This window comes from Carettochelys insculpta, chromosome 12 (genome assembly GCF_033958435.1).
Source record: "Carettochelys insculpta isolate YL-2023 chromosome 12, ASM3395843v1, whole genome shotgun sequence".
NCBI classification, from domain to species: domain Eukaryota; kingdom Metazoa; phylum Chordata; order Testudines; family Carettochelyidae; genus Carettochelys; species Carettochelys insculpta.
The window spans coordinates 15,262,972-15,283,061 of record NC_134148.1 but is presented as its reverse complement, the minus strand read 5'-3'; the positions used below and the strand labels follow the sequence as shown (position 1 = coordinate 15,283,061).

The 20,090-nt window shown below is 41.1% G+C and overlaps 1 protein-coding gene across 5 annotated transcripts in view; it reads left to right on the top strand.

Moving 5' to 3' along the window:
• The window catches only part of TJP1 (tight junction protein 1), a 148,084-nt gene that overhangs the window by 106,965 nt on the left and 21,029 nt on the right, over nt 1-20,090 (top strand). For 4 of the 5 annotated variants that reach the window (XM_075007346.1, XM_075007345.1, XM_075007344.1 and 1 more), the window contains 7 exons: nt 3,853-4,063; nt 6,316-6,416; nt 6,863-7,216; nt 7,552-7,803; nt 8,395-9,291; nt 9,946-10,040; nt 11,880-12,104. In XM_075007346.1, the coding sequence (XP_074863447.1) occupies nt 3,853-4,063; nt 6,316-6,416; nt 6,863-7,216; nt 7,552-7,803; nt 8,395-9,291; nt 9,946-10,040; nt 11,880-12,104 (2,135 nt within the window). The remainder of the gene's footprint in view (nt 1-3,852; nt 4,064-6,315; nt 6,417-6,862; nt 7,217-7,551; nt 7,804-8,394; nt 9,292-9,945; nt 10,041-11,879; nt 12,105-20,090) is intronic. The other variant, XM_075007348.1, reaches the window with a different exon arrangement.

Genomic DNA, 20,090 nt, shown 5'->3' with positions numbered 1-20,090 from the left:
AAATTTTCTTCACTTAAAATGAAAAAAACTCTTAGTAAATTTTATGTCCGTTTCAGCTAATTGTCAAAATGAAATAATTGAGGAATGTCTAAACTTACCATTTTGACACCATTGAAACATCAATGTGTTTGGGGCGAGCCACAAGGGTGGGGTGGGTGGTGGGATTTGTGCATCAATCACAAAGGAAGTTGATTGTGATGCTTCTTTATGCCCAAGAGCCTGGGGGCTATGCATGTTCTGGAGCAGGGTCTTGAACCCAAGCCTCTTTCCTCCCAGGTTAGTACCTAACCATTAGGTTATTGGCTCTTCTGCAGTGGTATGTCTTTATGGTATGTGCCTTAGCTTGCTTTGGTCTAACTTAGTTTATTTTAGTTTTATTTAGTAAGTTAGTTAAATAGTTTGGTTTATTTCTTCCATGAGAGGAACATGGCCAGGTGTCCAGGATTTAAATGATGCCAGACATGTTGAGGCCATTGTGGTTGGTGACTTAAGTGCATTTGCTGCTCATATTTATAATGGATTACTGCTATTGTTCAGTTTTGGTGCCAAGTCGGAAGAACCCCTCCCCACGCATCAGTCTATGGAGGGGTGTTAATTTAGCAGCTCATCAACCCCGATGCAAGTCTCTCCTGGAAAAGGAAAAGCCTCAGAGACCTCCCTTAAAAATCTACAGAAGCAGAGCTCCTGTTAAGGAGTCCACCTGAAAACCATCTGTGCTTCTCAATAACCTTTTGTCTTTGACCTCATAGCTGAGTACCTTAAAGGGGAAGCTCTCCCAAGATAGAATCATAGAATACTAGGACTGGAAGGGACCTCTAGAGGCCATCGAGTCCAGCCCCCTGCCCTAATGGCAGGACCAAGTACTGTCTAAACCATCCCTGATAGACATCTATCTAACCTGTTCTTAAATATTTCCAGAGATGGAGATTCCCCAACCTCCTTAGGCAATTTATTCCACTGTTTGACCACCCTGACAGTTAGGAACTTTTTCCTAATGTCCAGCCTAAACGTCCCTTGCTGCAGTTTGTCCATTGCCTCTTGCTCTATCCTCAGAGGCCAAAAAGAGCAAGTTTTTTCCCTTCTCCTTATGACACCCTTTTAGATACCTGAAAAACTATCATGTCGCCCCTTAATCTTCTCTTTTCCAAACTAAACAAGCCCAATTCTTTCAGCCTTTCTTCATAGGTCACATTCTCTTAGACATTTAATCATTCTTGTCACTCTCTTCTGGACCGTCTCTAATTCCTCCACATCTTTCTTGAACTGCGGTGTCCAGAACTGGACACACTACTCCAGCTGAGGCCTAACAAGCAGAAGAATGACTTCTCGTGTCATGTTCACAACACACCTGTTAATGCATCCCAGAATCACGTTTGCTTTTTTTTTTTGCAACAGCATCACACTGTTGACCCACGTTTAGCTTGTGGTCCACTGTAACCCCTAGATCCCTTCCTGCTGTAGTCATTCCTGGACAGTCTCTCCCCATTGTATGTGTGTGAAACTGGTTGTTCCTTCCTAAGTGGAGCACTTTGCATTTGTCCTTATTAAACTTCATCCTGTTTACCTCAGACCATTTCTCCAATTTATCCAGATCATTTTGAATTACGACCCTATCCTCCAAAGCAGTTGCAACCCCTCCCAGCTTGGTATCATCTGCAAACATAATAAGCGTACTTTCTATGTCAATATCTAAATCATTGATGAAGATATTGAACAGAACCAGCAGGATTGAGAACCATTAAGAACTACTCTCTGAGTACAGTTATCCAGCCAGTTATGCATCCACTTTATAGTAGCCTAATCTAAATTGTATTTGCCTAGCTTTTTTTATAAGAATATCATGTGAGACTGTATCAAATGCTTTACTAAAGTCTAGGTATACCACATCTACCGCTTCTTCCCTATCCACAAGTCTCATTACCCTGTCAAAGAAAGCTATCAGATTGCTTTGACATGATTTGTTCTTTATAAATCCATGCTGGCTGTTCCCTATCACCTTACCACCTTCCAAGTGCTTGCAGATGGTTTCTTTAATGACCTGCTCCGTTATCTTTCCTGGCACAGAAGTTAAGCCAACTAGCCTGTAGTTTCCTGGGTTATGCTTATTCCCCTTTTTATAGATGGGGACTATATTTGCCCTTTTCTAGTCGTCTGGAATCTCCTGTTTCCCATGATTTTCCAAAGATGATAGATAAAGGCTCAGATACCTCCTCTATCAGCTCCTTGAGTATTCCAGGATGCATTTCATCAGGCCCTGGTGATTTGCAGACATCTAATTTTCCTAAGTGATTTTTAACTTATTCTTTTTTTATTTCAACTTCTAACCCTACCCCTTTCCCACTAGCATTCACTATGTTGGGCATTGCTTCATCAGACTTCTCAGTGAGGACCGAAACAAAGAAGTTATTAAGCATCTTGCCATTTCCAAGTTCCCTGTTACTGTTTCTCCCTCCTCACTGAGCAATGGCCCTATCCTGTCCCTGGTCTTCCTCTTGTTTCAAATGTATTTATAAAAAGCCTTCTTGTTTCCCTTTATGCCTGTAGCTAGTTTGAACTCATTTTATGCCTTAGCCTTTCTAATCTTCCTCCTGCATTCTTGTGGTGTTTGTCTATATTCATCCTTTGTAATTTGTCCTTGTTTCCGTTTTTTATGATTCCTTTTTTATTTTGAGATCATGCGAGATCTCCTGGTTAAGCCAAGGCGGTCTTTTGCCATATTTTCTATCTTTCCTACGCAGCGGGATCACTTGCTTTTGGGCCCTTAATGATGTCCGTTTGAAAAACTGCCAACCCTCCTCAGCTGTTGTTTCACTCAGTTTTGCTTCCCATGGGACCTTACCTACCAGCTCTCTGAGTTTACCAAAATCTGCCCTCCTGAAATCCATTATCTCTACTTTTGCTGTTTTCCCTTCTACCCTTCCTTAGAATTGTGAACTCTGATTTCATGATCACTTTCACCCAAGCTGCCTTCCACTTTCAAGTTCTGTACCAATTCCTCCCTACTTGTCAAAATCAAATTAAGAACAGCTTCCCCCCCCGGTGGCGCTTTCAACCTTTTGGAATAAAAAAATGTGTCTAATGCAATCCAAGAATTTACTGGATAGTCTGTGCCCCGTTGTATTAGTTTCCCAACATATATCTGGATAGTTGATGTTCCCCATCACCACCAAATCCAGGGCCCTGCAGATAGTAGTGAGGCAGAGGAAAATTGGATCCCTTTAAGAGTAAGCATGGCTTCAGAAAGCCCCCGGTTCTGTCTGGTGTAGGTGGACTGAGCAGACACAGTGAACTGCTATTGTCAGTCTCCTGTGATCCTTCTCAGGTTCTTCGGTGCTATGTTAAACGAAGCCTCCATCTACATTAGCACCTTCTTTAGAACATTTGCAATCCTGAAGGTACAAGCCTATTCTTCCAGTCCATTCTACTGTTCCTTTCTGTGCAGCTTCCATCCTTTCATGCAGGTTATCTCTGTTGTTAAGACAGTGTTTTAACTCCTCTGCTAAGCTTGGCCAAAGTCCGTCCATCACCTAAGCACAGAACAAAAACAGTCCTTTTTAGCTTTTGTCTCTTGCCCATGTGCTACTTTTTAGTCTGCTGAGAAACAGGAATTGATAGCCCAGAACTTTCAAGAAGTGAGAGAGAGTTGGTAGGCTGGACAGACGAGACCCATGAATTCCTTTTTAAGAGCTTGTAAGTGAATGTGTAGCGTATCTGTGATGAGATTTAATTGTAGCTGTTATTTTTAGAAGAGATTTTAGTATTCAGCTTTTTATCCACCCTGGAAGACATCAACTATGTAGCGAGAGCTTAAAAGTTTTACTTTCTTGTGTATATATACTACTTTTTCTGCAGGATAAACATGCTTTATTAGATGTCACGCCAAATGCAGTGGATCGTCTGAATTATGCACAGTGGTATCCTATTGTGGTGTTCCTCAACCCCGATTCCAAGCAAGGTGTAAAAACCATGAGAATGAGATTGTGTCCAGAATCACGGAAAAGTGCCAGAAAATTGTATGAAAGAGCTCACAAGCTACGGAAAAATAATCATCATCTCTTCACAAGTAAGTAAACACGAAATATTTATGAACCAAGTCCAGCTTATATTGGGGCAGGGTTAATACATCCAACATAGGTTTGAATAACGTCTGTTGTGTGGGACAAATATAATTTTTAGATTTTCATTGCTAGTACCAGTTACATCTAAACCCTGCAAATGTTAATAAAAAGTTGGCTAGTGTATTTCACAAGTTTTTCAAAGCTCCACCAATACCGTTTATCTCAAGACCCCTGCTCCTCCCCTGCATCTCCCCCACAGTTATCTGCCTTCCTCCTTCAAGAGGCTGTGGCCACAAGCCCATCCCTCCCTTCCTCCCCACTCATGTGAGGTTGGGGGAAACAGCTGTCATCCCTACCCCTCCGCTGCTGTTGTGTCAGGAGGCAGGAAAGAACCCCAGCCTTTCCACTTCCAGCGGGCCAGAATAAAAAGGCACAGGCCTGGCTCCAGCTCTCCTGCTGCTGCTGCTGTGCCAGGGCCAAGGGAAGAAGCCCCAGACCAGTTCCATCCTGCCCCTCACTTCCCCCAAGTTTATATAGTTCCCAGCAAGGAGCCCTGCCCAAACCTCTGCTGGTGTGTGGGAAGGTGCCCGTTAGCTACAGCTGGGGCTGCAGAAGCTGGCCTAACCCAGCTCTCTCCTCCCACCTCCAGAGCCACAGGGGCCAGGAACTGTGACCCAGACCCCCAGGATATGCCAGGGCTGTGCAGCATAGCCTTGCTTCCCAGTAGCCACCTCCACCTTGCCACGGTGGACATCCCTATTTAGCCACCTGAGACCTCCCCAATCCCTTGCCATAAGCCGCCTTCTCTGTGACTTCCTGTGCCCTGACTGACACCCCCCACGCCTCCCATACACTCTCTGCCCTTAGCTTCCAGTGCACTGGCCTTATTCCCCTACCTTCTAACCCCTGCCCTGCACACCACCAACAAAACCCATACTTTGATGTCTGCACCCCCACCCTATGCCCTGACCCTTCCACACACCGAACCCTCTTCCTTCATTCCACCCCTACCCTCACCATTCCACTAAGCACACTCTGGCTACAGCCTGCCTTCTAAGCCCCAACACATAACCCGCAGCCTCCTGGTCACTTATTACACTGTATCCCTGCCCTAAGCTGCCCCCACACCAAAACCCTTGCTGTTACATCTACACTCCCATTCCTTTCCCAGTCCTTCACTCTCATGCCAAATGCTGTGCTGAGTCCCCACTATCCTACCCTTACTCAAGCACCCCCGCTCTCTGTCCTAAGCCCCTCACACCCAAACCCTTGCCTTCCCTTCTTCAACCTCTCAGCCCCACCACACAATAAGCCCATGGACCTTATCTGCCACCCGGTGTCCTCACTGTAGCACTCTACCACATGCTGTGAGCGCCCCAACACTCCCAGCTCCCTGCTCTCACTTGTGTGCCACCCACTCTGACACTCACCTAGCTCTCTCTTTCTAGCAAAAAACAAACACTGCATGTGTTGTCTACCATCAAGCTCTATGTAATTATTGACCCATTCTCAGACTTATAGTAATACAAACTGTGTGTTCTTTCATTTTCCAAAAATACAATCATTTGCATAAAGCATATACATTGTTTTATTTTCCAAAAAGGGTTTGGGGAGGGAAGAAGTTATTTCATTTAAAGCCCCAAGCAACGCTGGGTCATTTAGCTACTTTGCTGGATTTGGTTCCTGAATCAAATAGGATCAGTTTCACTAGTTAAGTTTGATTTTGCTTGCAGGGCTGGCAATTGGTGAGCTCAGTCAAGCAATGTTCTTTCTTCTTTAGGTTTCAGCCCTAATAATATGGGGCTTTATAGACAAGATTACCTCTGCTATATTTGTGTAGTTTCATACCGGTGGAATTTACTAAATATTTGTCCTGCTGAGAGACAGGTTGGTAAGCCACCTCTTTTAGCTGCATTGGCTTGGCTAGGCCATCAGAAGTAAAAACCATTAGAAACTTACTATGAAATCTAAAAGGACTCTGGTTAAACACAAGAAGAAAGTATTTTAAGGAGGAAGATGACATATTAACAGTTTCTTTTAGAGTAAAATTGTGCCTGAATTTAGCTCTCATTATTAACTGTTAAAATGCCCCAAACTATATAAAAGGCAGAAATAAGTAAATACATGTATACAAAGTGCCACAGAGGTTATTTAAACTCAGAATTCACATTGCATTTGGTGGCAGTGGTCCAGAAATTTCTCCAAATGAAAAAGACATGTTATATAAGAAGTTACATTACTCCCATTTTATTTTTAGCTACCATTAACTTGAATTCAATGAATGATGGCTGGTATGGAGCACTGAAGGAAGCAATTCAGCAGCAACAGAACCAGTTGGTATGGGTTTCAGAAGGAAAGGTAAGAAATGTCACTTTCCCTTTTCTTTGAGTGGGAATGATAAAATGTTACTGAACTTATACAATAGAATACAGTTGTGAGTGTTCTTTATACAATACAGTTGAGTGTGCTTTCCTTTCCCTTTTTTATGATCATATCAAGATTGTTGTGAAGTAAACGAGAGAGTGGATATTTGTGGCTTAAGAACGGTCCTTGTGGCATTGCTGCTCCTAATGGTTAACACTGTATTTGTAAACCCCTGTATTCCATTTCTCTCATTGTGCTTTAAAGACAATTTGGTTTTCTCGTGGAATGAGAGAGCTTTTCATTTCTAATTCTGCGTTTCACTAACAGGTCTAAAAGAATCAACTGACTCAGTTGACAACTATGAACAGCTCTGGACATGAAAGGTGAAAGCCATCCTTTGAAAATGATTGAAGATTTTAATTTAATTTTGTTTGACACAGGCTGATGGTGCTACAAGTGATGACCTTGACTTACATGATGATCGCCTTTCATACCTGTCGGCTCCTGGTAGTGAGTACTCCATGTACAGCACAGATAGTAGACATACTTCAGACTATGATGACACAGATACAGAAGGGGGTGCCTACACTGATCAAGAGCTTGATGAAACACTCAATGATGAAGTTGGGACTCCTCCTGAATCCGCTATTACACGGTCCTCTGAACCTGTAAGAGAGGATTCCTCTGGAATGCATCATGAAACTCAAACATATTCTCCTTATGCATCACAAACTCAGAGCCAGACAAATCATGGAATAGACTCTCCAGGATTTAAAACGGTTTCATCTCAAGCGGTACGTAGCAACTTTACATTTTGACAAGAGGTACTCTCCTTAGAGTGTAAATCTTTGAAGCAGGGACTTTTGTGTACATTCCTTAGTAATATTATGAGTGCACACCAGAAGACAGTAAAGGGACTGTGATTTATTTTGATGTAAAGTTCCAGGCTACTCTATATTTAGCTATCTGCATCACTTTGTAAAAGGCAATATAATGAATTTCTACAACTTCTGAAAAGTACTAGTGCCTGATACTTTCTATCGGTGCTCTATACATGTAGAAACTGTGTTTGATTAGTCATAGCATCATACAAGAGCGTTACATTTAAAATATTTTAAACACTTCACAGAAAGCAGAAGCCTCACCTGCAGTCCCTTACCTTTTCCCGTCGCCTGAAACAAACCCTGCAACCTCATCACCTTCTGCTGTTAATCCTAATGTAAATCTAACCAATGTCAGATTGGAGGAGCACAACCCAGCTCCTTACAACTCCTTTCAACTACAAGCTGGCCCCTTAAGAACACCAAGCACTGAGGGGGTTCATATAATGCTAAGAGATCAAGACCCATCATCCTTATCACCGCATATAGATCCAACAAAGGTACCTGTGCTGCATAATTGCACTAATTTGGTGATGTACATCAAGCTAGCACATGATTATTTTGTTTGCTCCTTACTGGAGGGTTCCTTTTGATTTTTCTGATGGTTCACAAAATATACAGTAGTGAATCAAAATGGCTAAGAATCATCCTATTTTTTTTGTTTGCATGGCTTCAAATTGTACCTCTTGCATTTTTTTCTAGAAAACAAATTTTAAATGACTTGATTTGTCTGATTTATTATATTTATTTTTATTTGAGCATTAGATTTAAATGATTAACATTCTATGCTGTTCATTAATGAACCTTTGTGAAAAACCTGTCTTGTCCTCAACTTCATCCCAGATGTGTCTCGTGCCTTATGGTTTCTCATATACTAAATGGAGGTGGATAGTTATAAAATATATAGATCAGAATATATTGAATACATTCGCACAAATATCAGACTTTAATTTTCATATTTCAAAAAATTCATGTTTAAGAATAGGCTGCTTTTCCCTGTAATTTAAAGTAAACCCCAAACCTAATTTTACCTATTTCTGCTTGCACAATCACTTTTTTCATGTTACACATGAGATCTTCTTTTTCTACAGGTATATAAAAAGGATCCATACATCAGTGAGGAGGCATCAAGACAAAACTATGTCTTAAAACAGCCAGCAGTCAATCATCCAGTAAAGAGACAGGAGAGAGAGTCAAATCTGGTCTATGAATCCCAGGCTCAGTATGCAGAGAAACAACCCAGTAGAGAACATGAGCAATCAACATACAAGTATGATTCTACGAACTATGTAGATCAGTTTTCCCATGGTTATGATCCTCATCTACATTATGATGACCGTATACCTCCTTATGAGGAGCACTGGACATATTATGATGAAAAACAACCCTACCAGCCCAGACCACTTTATGATAACCAACCTCCTAGGGACTTCAACCCCAGACAAAATGCAGAAGAGAGCACAGAACACAGCCACTATCCAGCACAGCCTCGCTTTGAAGAACCACCTGCAATGGTTTATGACAGCAGGCCTCGCTATGAACATGCTCCTAAAAACTTTGGTCTGTCACAGCTGCGATATGAAGAACAGCCCACTGCTGGCTATGATATTCACAGTCGATATAAACCAGAAGTCGAGCCATACCCTTCAGCAATATCTAAGTCTCCTGAACCTAAGCAGTACTTCGATCCACATACAAGGGCCTATGAACAAGGCCGTCCACAAGGATATAATGTGAAACCAGGACAGTATGAGCCTTCTCATAGCACTGCAAATGTTCCTCTTCCCCCTCCCACTTCATCACAAACCAAACCAGAAGTACTGCCTTCCAACAGTAAATCACTGCCTACACCACCAACTTCAACAGAGGAAGAAGAAGATCCAGCCATGAAACCGCAGTCAGTGCTAACTAGAGTTAAAATGTTTGAAAACAAAAGATCTGCATCGATGGAAAAAATCAAGGAGCCTAATGACACACCTGCTGTTAAGGTAAATAATTTATGTGTAAATAAGCTTCCGTTTCTGTTATTAAACTGATGGTACATGGAAGTTAGGAAGCAAAGGAGATGCCATACCAAAACAGAGAAATCTTAGCATATACAGTAAAAGCCTGGTTATCCCGAGTTTGGATTACTGGCAAGCTCAATGAACTGGCATGTCATCCAGTTGCTTGGCTGTGGCCTGTGATCCTGAGTCCAGGTGCCTGGTCAGGGTTAGCTGACTGTCAGTGGCAGCGGGGTTAGAGGCCAGCTGTCTGTCTGGGCCTGGCTGACGGTGGTGGCAGCAGCAGGATTGGCTGATGGCCAGTTATGTGGTTGGTGGCAGTGGCTGAAGGGCTGGTGGAGCAAGCCTTCCCCACCAGGAGTGCCAGATAATACAATGTTTGTGGTGTGTATATAAAGAGAGGGAGTTCTTTGTTGTACTGCTTTCTTAGCTACCTAACTTCAGGATAGTGTATGTTAAAAGCAGGAATTGGAAAGTTTTATTGAGGGGAATTTGTTACCCACTCACACTTGCTACAGGTTTTGATCCTTCGATTCATATCGTTTTCTTTTAAAGGAATGGTACGAGTACTTTTGAAGTACAGAAGTGTAATGAAGTAAATGTACATGTATTTGATTTTTTTTTTTTTTTTTAAAACAGCCTCCAGAGCTAGCTCCTAAACCTACCATTGCCACAGTGAGTGGTTCCAAACCAACCTCTCAAAATCAGTATGAACACGACAAAACAATTTACAGGTAAATGTACTGTTTCTCATTAATACACAAGGATGTAACCAAACAGTTAATGTGCACATGTTTAATGGTGGTATACTTTTGCTTGGGTATTTAAAATAATAGTAAAGGATTACATAAGTGTGACATGTTTATCTGTAACAGGGGTTACCAAGGCTACGCTGATGGAAGACAGACAGAACTTCACTGTGCCTTTCTGAGATCCTTTTAAGAAAGAAATAATTATGGTATAAGAAAAGACAAAAGCAAAGTGGAGGTTTAAGTCAAAGGAAGGGTTGTTAAGGGAGTTTTACCATTTGTGGTACAGCCTCCTTAGCTAACCTCAATACAATATATGTTAATGGCTTAAAGGCTGTGTCTACACTAGCCCAAAACTTTGAAATGGCCATTTCAAAATGTACTAATGAAGCTCTGAAATACATAGTCAGCGCCTCATTAGAATGCCGGCAGCTGGGGCACTTCGACATTGACGCAGCTCGCCACTGCGCGGCTCGTCCAGACAGGGCTCCTTTGCGAAAGGATCCCAGCAACTTCGAAATCCCCTTATTCCTAACACCAGATATGATTAAGGGGATTTCAAAGTTGCCGGGGTCCTTTCTAAAAGGAGCCCCGTCTGGATGAGCCTGGAGCCACGTCAATTTTGAAGTGCATGGCCATTTCGAAGTTTTGTGCGAGTATAGACATAGCCAAAGAGTTTGCTCTCAGTCTACTGTTCAGTCCAGTGGTTCCCAAACTTTTCAGCATCATGCCCCTGTTTTTGATTTTTTTGAGAAACCCTCATGCCTGCCTACCTACTTCTTCTTTACCATCATCCAACCCCCTTTAACAAAAAATTCTATTTGTAATTTAAAATAAACACAAAAACTTGATATAAAAATGTTATTTAAAAATAACCAGAAATAGTTTTTCTTGGCCCCTTGTGGGTGCCTGGTGCAGCCCCAGCTGGCCAGCTGCCTTGCTGCTGGCCGCCAGAGCTGCCCAACCAAACCACCCACTTGCCCACACGCCCCCCCCCCCCCCCCAAGCCCTGCACTGCTGGGACCAGCCACCTGAGCTGCCCACTCAAGCTGCATGCTGCCAGGGCCAGCCACCTTCCCGCCATCCAGGGCCGCCCAAGCCTCACTCTGCCTGGGCCAGCCGCCCACCTGAGCCCCATGTTGCTGGGGCTAGCTGCCTGAGCTCTGGGCTGCTGGGGCCAGCTGCCTTTCTGCCATCTAAGCACTGTGCTACCAGGGCCAGCCGCCAGCCCAAGCTACCTGAGCATTGCAATGCTGGGGCCAGCCGCCCACCCACCAGCCCAAGCCGACCAAGCCAGGCACCCCAGCCCTCCCATCTCACCCCATCCTCCTCCTCTCTCTACCTCACAACCCGCCCTCAGTCACCTTTGCAGGAGGCAGCAGCTGCCTGCTTTTTATAGTGACTGTGCTGGGTCATCCACGTAAAATGTCAGGGGCTGAGAACTGGAAGGAAAGGCCAGCTCTTTCTTGGGGTGGGGGAGTGATAAGGGGGCTGAGTTGCCTTGCGCACTTCCCCCCCCCCCTTAGAATTTCTTCACGATACCCCCTGGGGGGCATGCCCCCCAGTTTGGGAAACCATGGTTTCGTCATTGGTAAGCCTTCATATTTTGTCAACTAAATGTAATTCTGTTTATGGGAGTGACTAGTATTATAGTAGTTGTAAATGTATTTCTGCAAAGTTGTATGAGTTGTATTCTGGTTAGCTAGATTACAAAGAAGCATGTGGGATATGAAACCCTAATTAAAATACAAAAACCTTCTAAAAATAACACCCCCCCTCTGCAAAACAAACAAGTAAGTAAAGCATTGTCATCATTGCTATTAGGGCTCCAGAACCACAGAGACCTCAAGCAAAGCCATCTGAAGACATAGTACGTTCAAATCACTATGATCCTGAGGAAGATGAAGAGTACTATCGGAAGCAGCTTTCATACTTTGATCGCAGGACTTTTGAAAATAAGCCATCTGCACAGGTTCCTGCCAGCCATCACCCTGAGCTTGCTAAACCAGTGCCACCTCAGAATCAACTGAACTTCACTAGCTATTCTAAGTAAGATATTTCAACTTATGTTGTCGTATTCATTTGGTTTTAACTTCAGTGAGATTTAGGAGTAAGACTGAACTTACGCTGTTTGAATTTCTGTAGGCACCAAGATGATGCCCAAAGGATTTTGGTACCTGATTAAAAAGCATAGCATTTGTGTAGCAAAAAAAAGACAGTAAACCTGTCTAGAGAATTTATTTGTATGAAGTTAGTCTGAAAACAAAAAACATTGAATATGTTTCTTGGTTGAATTTAATGACATATAGTCTTGTGGCCCTGAAAAATTTATTTTATTGACCCTTAGATCCGCATGCAGTTAATGCAGTGTAGAAGGGTTTTTTTCATAGCATAAGCTATACTGAGCAATTAAATATCATATGGAAAAGAGGTTCAGACGTCATGAAGAAGCTCTAAGTATCTTTGTTCTACAGTCATAAACTTAAACAAATTAGTCATAAGATGTTTATGTAAGACTAGAGCAGCTTCATTACACTGTTTGCATGTGATGTTGACACTAGACGTCTTTCTCTGTAAATGCAAATATCTTTTTCTCATGTTGGGCCACTACTTTGCCGTGGAGCATTTGTACAGAAACTGTATGAAAGCTCCAATACAAATGTAGCTCTTGTGTATATGCACACACATTTTTACTATTTTCGCTGTGTTTTTTAATTGTGTGTGTGTGTCACCACCAGGTAGTCAGCAAGCTTTCCCAAGCTATTTTTCAGTGTTTTAGGGGGTCATTAATGAATGGTTCCTAGTGCTTTATTCTATCAATTTGCCTCATTGTGACAGATGCTGTCTGGAATAATGAACTGAATAAGGGCACCTAGATTCTGTTCCTAATTCTGACATTTTCCCCCTCTAACCTTCAGTTTCTCTTGAAAATATTACCTTGTGTGTGCTGAGGTTTTCACGGAAATCACTCAATGGAACAGTCCCAGTAGTGGGTTAAGTCATTAAAATTCAGCATTAGATGTAATTACAGGGTGCAAGGTAGCGTAGGCACATTATCAGGGAAACAAGAATCCTGGGGAAAATAACCACCAAGGAGTTGAGGCTTGAGCATAGAATTCCAAAGGATATACTGAATTTTTTGCTACTTAAGACATTACTTTCCTCCTTTAGGGACCCATGATCTAGGCTCCCCAGGCAGCTGTGAATCAGTTCCCTTACTTTTAATCCTACATTAATCTTCTGGGTGGGGGGAAAAAACAGAAAAAGAAATGGGCTTGACCAAACTACCAGTTCTTGGTAAAGAAAAGGAGTCAAGTCACCTGAACAGTTCAGCTGGTGACCAGAGACTAATAGATGGGCTTTTAGTTTATGCTGTCAAAACAAAATTGAGGAATCTTCTTGTCACTTGGAGAGTATGTGCAGAGTAAATGACTTCTTTCACCATGCAGTAAGACCTGAGGAATTGTGTCCAGTAGTGGTATTCCTCAAGGAATTGCTGTAAGATTTAATTAATATTTGAAGGGTTTGAATATCCATTGTGAAAAGTGGAAGTACAAACAGCAATAATTTAATCCTATTATAAACGGCTTTACTGCACGTTAATATCCAAGCACAGTAAAATATGTATTCAGGTCTGAAAGTTCAAAATAGCAATATGTAATGGCAATAGCTTCCTGGCTCAGAATTCAAATTAGATGCTCCAAAGTAGTTGGCACCTCAGCAGGGCACTGAAAACAGGACTATTTTCACTTCTGCCTCAAACCTGAATGTGTCCCTTGACATTTCAGGCCTGGTTATATAGTAAAGTGACAAAAAAAAAAAAAAAAAGTAGTATTGTCATGTGTAGGGTGGAGACACAGCTTGATTGTTCAGAAATGAGAGAAAGAGCTGCTCTTGTGAAAGAGTGTTAACCATTTGAAGACCAAGAAAGGGATACTTCTGGGAAACAGTATGAGAAAACAAGCTAGGAAGGGTGAAAAATTCAATGAAACATAGTAAGAATAGACAAGGAAATGAATTAGACAATATGCTTCCTAGTACTAACACTTAAACAATCTTCCATGTAAGCTGAGTGCTTGGGCAGCCACCCAGGAAAGACTGAGGTACCAACAAGCTGATTAGCAATGCACCCATATGCAGCACTTTGTGTGTTTACTGGTGGTGCACATTTGCACATGCCTCTGTACATAATTTTATTCCACACATTGATGAAAAAAATTATAGGGACTACTACTTTTAAGATACATCACTCTGTGTTTGTATGTACACAAGATGTTGCTCCCAAGTTAGAGGTTTGTGTTAATGAGTTTTCTGTTATTTAGTTAATATCTAGAGTGAGACCTATGTTTGGTTGCGAACTTTCTCCAAAATACTCATGTGTTGGTTGCAACTCCATATATATCGTTATTTTTTCAAAAAAAATGTGGGTCACATTGGTGGAGATGAAGGGAATTTGCTTACAAGTCTGCAACCTCTTCCTCTGAGTAAATAATTCTAACTGTACTAAAACAAATCTGAAATATTCATCAGTTAAATTAAAATCTATTGATATTTTTAACTTTTATAGCTAGGCTTGTACTTGGATTTTTACTTTTTATAATGTGAGTGGATATCAGTGTTTACTTCTCAGTTTTTTTCATTTTTAATCAATTTACATTTTCAGAGTTGTGGGGAATTGTTGGGAGGTCAGACAGTTATTTTGTGATGGTGGTTGAGTTTTAAAAAGTTGAATTTAGACACTAAAAACAAATTGTCATAATCATAGATTAAAATATACAGTACAATTATCATCTTAAAAACAAAACTCTGGTAAATTGTCAAGAATATTTTTCCATGCCTTTCTGTAAGTTTGATAATAAGCAACAAAAATTTCTGTTGCTTTGTGTGTGCAGTGAAATCCATGCTTACAGATGTTTATTGATTAAAAATCTCCCCCAGAGCCAGGCACCCCCCCAGTTCCCCTAAATCCCCTGGTCTAATTCAATGCCGGTGACTCACCAGAGCTGCCACTGCCGCAACACCTTTCTCCCTCCAAGTGTTAGGGTGCATGTAGGGGGTGGCCAGAAAGTACTCCACATGGGGCTCTCAGGAGGAGCTACATTTAAAAGCTCCAAGAGCTGTTTTGGCTAGACAGCTACAGGTTGGCCACCCTGGTATTTGCCACAATGCAGTGTCCTATTCGCCAGATGTGACAAGTGGCAAACGTATTGGACACTGCAGATCTAATCGTTCTGTGTAAGTTTCTGTTAACTTTCTTCAGTGAGTTGAGTCACTCGAGTTAATAATGAAATTTTGTGGAAGACAGGCGAAAGGAACATAATAAAAATATTTTTCAAACCAAACCCCAATAAGGAAATGCATTTTAATAGCTTTCTTTAGATGATTCATTAGAAATAGGTGTAACCTAAACAAACAAATGGATTTAATGTCATTGTGGACTGGCCATGTTTGTGCCTGTTTTGTGTTCACCTTCCATGGAAATCCATGTGCCTTTTATTTGCATAAATCTTCACTGAATGCCAGTTTTAACATATACATTAGTATGGGCATAAGATGAATTTTAAATCTCAGTAAATGAGTATTGGCATAATAATCAGTTGTGCTCAGAGAATTGAAAATAGCATCCTGCTGCCACTCTGGCCATTCACAATTAATATAACTTAAATGACTGCCCTGAAAAATTTCCAAGGAACTGTTTGTAGTCAGTGCAGAACTATAAAAGTTTGCAAAAATAAAATCTGTGAGCACAAAGAGGCTAAATCATACATGGCAAACTATTGGTTCTGTTCCATTTATAAGAAGTGAGGTATGTAAAAAGAGCAAAGCAGCAGTTTGAATTAAGGTGGTCTGAAGTGCTGTTTCTCTATTTTGTTTTTGTGACCTAAGAGTTGGCACAAATTTTTTACTAGAAACTGTTGTTTTTGTATTTTGTTTTGTTTTGAATTTAAAATAAGTATACTGACTACTATTAGGTAATTGAGTGAGCATTTGTAAGTTTGCGTAGCCAAGAAAAAAAAATTAGTAATTCAGGCCTAAATTTAATTGACCTCAACAAATTGCCATATGCTAATAGAAAATGTCCTATGAATGCAAAGTAACTATTGAGAGAGAAATGAGTATACTCACTTACATGGTTTTCAATAACAGTGAACACAGACTGTTCCTTATCTGTAATCTTTACAGCTGCCACGATAGATGTTTGCTTTCAAGCTAAAGTTAGTGTCTATTCCTTTAGAAAACAAAAAGAGAGAACACATTTACTAAACAGAAAATGGTGAAATCTGATAAAATGAACATTCTGACTTGTTTGCATTTCCCTCTTACAATTGACATAAAGAAAATAACCACTTTTGGTAACCGTACTAATGGCTGTGCAAAGTCAGGCCTAGCCTGACTCCTTCAGGATTTAACAAGCGGTCATCTGAGGAAGTGGGTTTTACCCACAAAAGCTTACGACCCAATAAATTTGTTAATCTCTAAGATGCCTGAGCACTGCTTATTTGCGAAGCTACAGACTAACACGGCAACCCCTCTGAGCTTATGATACCAGTGTGTTCAAAAGAGAAGTGACTGGATTTTTGGAAGTTGTGTTCAAGTGGGCAAATCGATCATAAAATTGTTGTTTTTGAATCTCAAGTTGTCAGGTTCAAGACAGTTCAGAGAGAGAAATTCAGAGTCTGGGGCTTTTTGTCTACTCTAGCAACTGAGTGACAAAGCTTTTGGCATTCACAGAGGCTTACCCTTTGCCCACACCCCAAAGAAGAAAAGCTTTTCTGTGGCAAGTATTAATGTGGACAGTACTTTGTTGGCCTGCAGACAAAGCAAAATCCACGCCTGGGGGTGGAATTTTTTTGCAGCAAAAGTATGGATGGTGTTTTTGCTGCCTGACTTCCAGCTTTTTTAAAGCTGTGTCTGAGTTAGCTCTTGGCATTATTCCTGCTGTCATTGTAGTGTATTAGGAGTGTTGCATATTGCCTCGAGAAAAACAGGTGATAGGTAAATGGGGTAGGATGATATAGTTAGGGAGGTTCTTATCTCCCCCCCCCCCCCCAAAAAAAAAAAATCAAGACAAAAATGATCCACCACTTTGGATTAATTGATCTAATTAGCTATTGTAATTAAATAGTCCCTGCAGTACAGTAAGGGCATTTCACTTTTTCTTGTCTGACTTAAAAGGGCAGCAAAAGTTTGATTCTAAAACTGCATGGTGGTATTAACAGGAAGAGGGGAAATGCATAAAACCACCATGTGACAGAGTTCATTCATCATATTACTGAAGAGGAAAAGCAGAGATGCTATATTGCATAACAGTGTAATGATGGGTCATATTTCAGAAATACTTGAGAACTGAAGTCCCATTGGCTTTCAGTTTTGAAATATGAGCTTTAGTCTCCTGAGTCTAGTAGGCACTTTTGAAAACTTTACCTGTTATCCTAAACTCGTGTTAGCATGGGGATAGTATACTGTATTCGTAATTTTAATTTGTTGAATTCACAAGAGCAAATAGTTAAATTTGTAACAATAGTGATGGGGTTAATGGAAAGGAGGAGGCATTTTCATCTCTTCACGTTTTTGATTGGGAACAATAGCTTTTAGTCTGATATTCCCACTGGTGCTAATCAGGACACTTGTAAGGAACAGAGTAGCTTTTCAGCATGTGTTCTTGGTGAATTCAGTTCAGAATTGGAAAGGGGACATGCTAGAATATCTAACATTTTAAATAAACATCTGAAGTTGTTGGGGAGGGAGGGTCTTGTGAGGCCATCTTAAAGGTAGAGCCATTTAAGAGATCTGATGTGAATGCACTGTGTACATTTCAGAGTTAAATGGATCAACACTCTGGGTTTGGTGTTTTGTTGCATATTAAAATATTTATTTGGGTTTTTCCCCAACATCCAGTTATTTTTGCTAATATTTTATGATGTTTGTCTTTTTTCACCAAGAGCAAGAAAGTGACTTAAAGATATTTTTACAAATCTCTTATAGTATACAGATGATTAGCCACTCCCAGATAAAAAAAAAAAATCACTAATCAAATCAATGATGGAAGGGAGTTAAAGAAACTCGTGTCTGTGCCTCTCTCCCCACCCAATTTATCTTTGCCTCCTAAAGGCACCCTGCATATCTAGCTGTCAACTGAATGAAATGTCAGTTCTTAAATTTCTTAGCAGCTTGCCTTGAATAACCACATAGAATGGTGATGGGCAACCAAGAACAGTAAGTGCACTACATGAATGGGCCTCCTTCACCTCAGTGGGCCACAGTGGCCCATGGCCCACTGGTGTTCCACCTGCGATGTTCCTGACCTCCTCCATCCCCTTCCCCACATTGCTCTCACACACTGGGATGCTGGAGCCCCGCACTTCCTCCTGCTCCCCTTCCTTTCCAGCAGTTTTGGAGCACTGCGAATCCACTGAGTTGCGCTGTGTCCCTTCTCTTTCCCCTCCCTCCCAGAGCATGAACAGCTGTGAACAGTTGATGTGCAGTGTTCCAGCTTGGAAGGGAGAGGGAGGAGTGGAGCTGGAGCATGAATCAGGCAAGTTGCAGCACTTTGAATCTACTGGGTTGAGGGAGGAGAGGGAAGTGCAGGGATCCTGTGCTCTCAGCGCAAAAGATGTGTAGAGAAGGGGGGCATGTATGGGTGCTGCAAGCTGCAGGTGGAGCTCCAGTGAGCTGCATGCAGCTGGCTGGCTGCAGTTTGCCCACCACTGACATAGAAGCTCTGATCCTGCAGTGAGCTGCTTGCTTCACTTCATAGCGCAAGTAGCCCCACTGATGTCAATAGGCCTGTTTGCTATGCCTTAGGTTAAATATTTGTGGTAAGGTTTCAGAGGATCATAATATTAAAATAATGTGAATATTTACACAGAACTAGTGCATTTGGTCAGATGCAATACAATTATTTATGACAAGCCAAAGTTAAATACATGAGTTATTTGTATGAGGGGTCACATAATTATACATTCCTAATACTAAATCTTAGGACTCTTCTGGTGACTTTTGTGTTTAGGATAACACATTTTGATATCTGGGGAATTCATTGGCACTCAGTACCAAGTAGGCAAACTTGATTGATTATTAAAATATTTTTTATCCATTAACAATTTTTAAAATATTTTTAGTACATTTTCCTGCCACTGACAAATTGGCATAAGTTTTGGAAACAAAAAACAGACTAGTGAAGTAAGTAGTAATGTCTGTCTACTTGGTGACGACAAACTCAACCGTAAGCAAACTCATCTATTTAGTAGTTTGGTTTGGTGTTCCTTTTAAAAAAAAAAAAAAAAAAAAAAAAAAGTCCAAGTTGTAACCTTACATTTGTAAGAATCTCATGTTGCAGGTTCAGCACTGAAAAATGTGCGTGACTTTTTTCCATTGTATGTGTACAAATGTTTTTATTCATCATATTTATGTCCACCAATCAGGCATCCTTCATGGGGGAATCACACCAAAAAGTCCATTTTAGAAAATATGTGGCACCAGTGAAGCTCCTTTGTAAGGGTAATGTCACATTTGTATCTTCTAGTTGTCAGCCGTTGTAGTACATGAAATAGTTTCGTCTCTTCCCTCTTCTCCTTTGCTTTATAGGCCTATTGCTTAGGAGAGTATATTCTCAATTATAGACATTAGAGCAAAACTCTCCTTATGCAGCTTAGCCTTTCAGTTAAAGGTTGACTGTGAAAGTTTTTGGCTGTTTTGAACTGTTAGATTTTTGGAGATATTGTTTAATTCAATGTAGTCTTGCTATTCAATTTTTTTTCTTTTTCCCTGCAAGTTTTCTTCCAGATTCATTCTGGATATCGTGTAGTGAAGTGGGTAAAGTTAGACCCTACAAATTTAAAAGGCCCACACTGACCCAGTCTCAGTGCTAGTGCCTTTAAGAAACATTTCAGGCTGTTTCTGGTTATTTTTATCACTATTTCTTTACAGTGAATGTGATCTATCCACCTCTGTACTTGAGGTTAAACTGTGTTGAGCCCTAGGTCATTTGCATCTGTTGCTCACTACTTTATCAACAACTCAAAGTTACAGTCT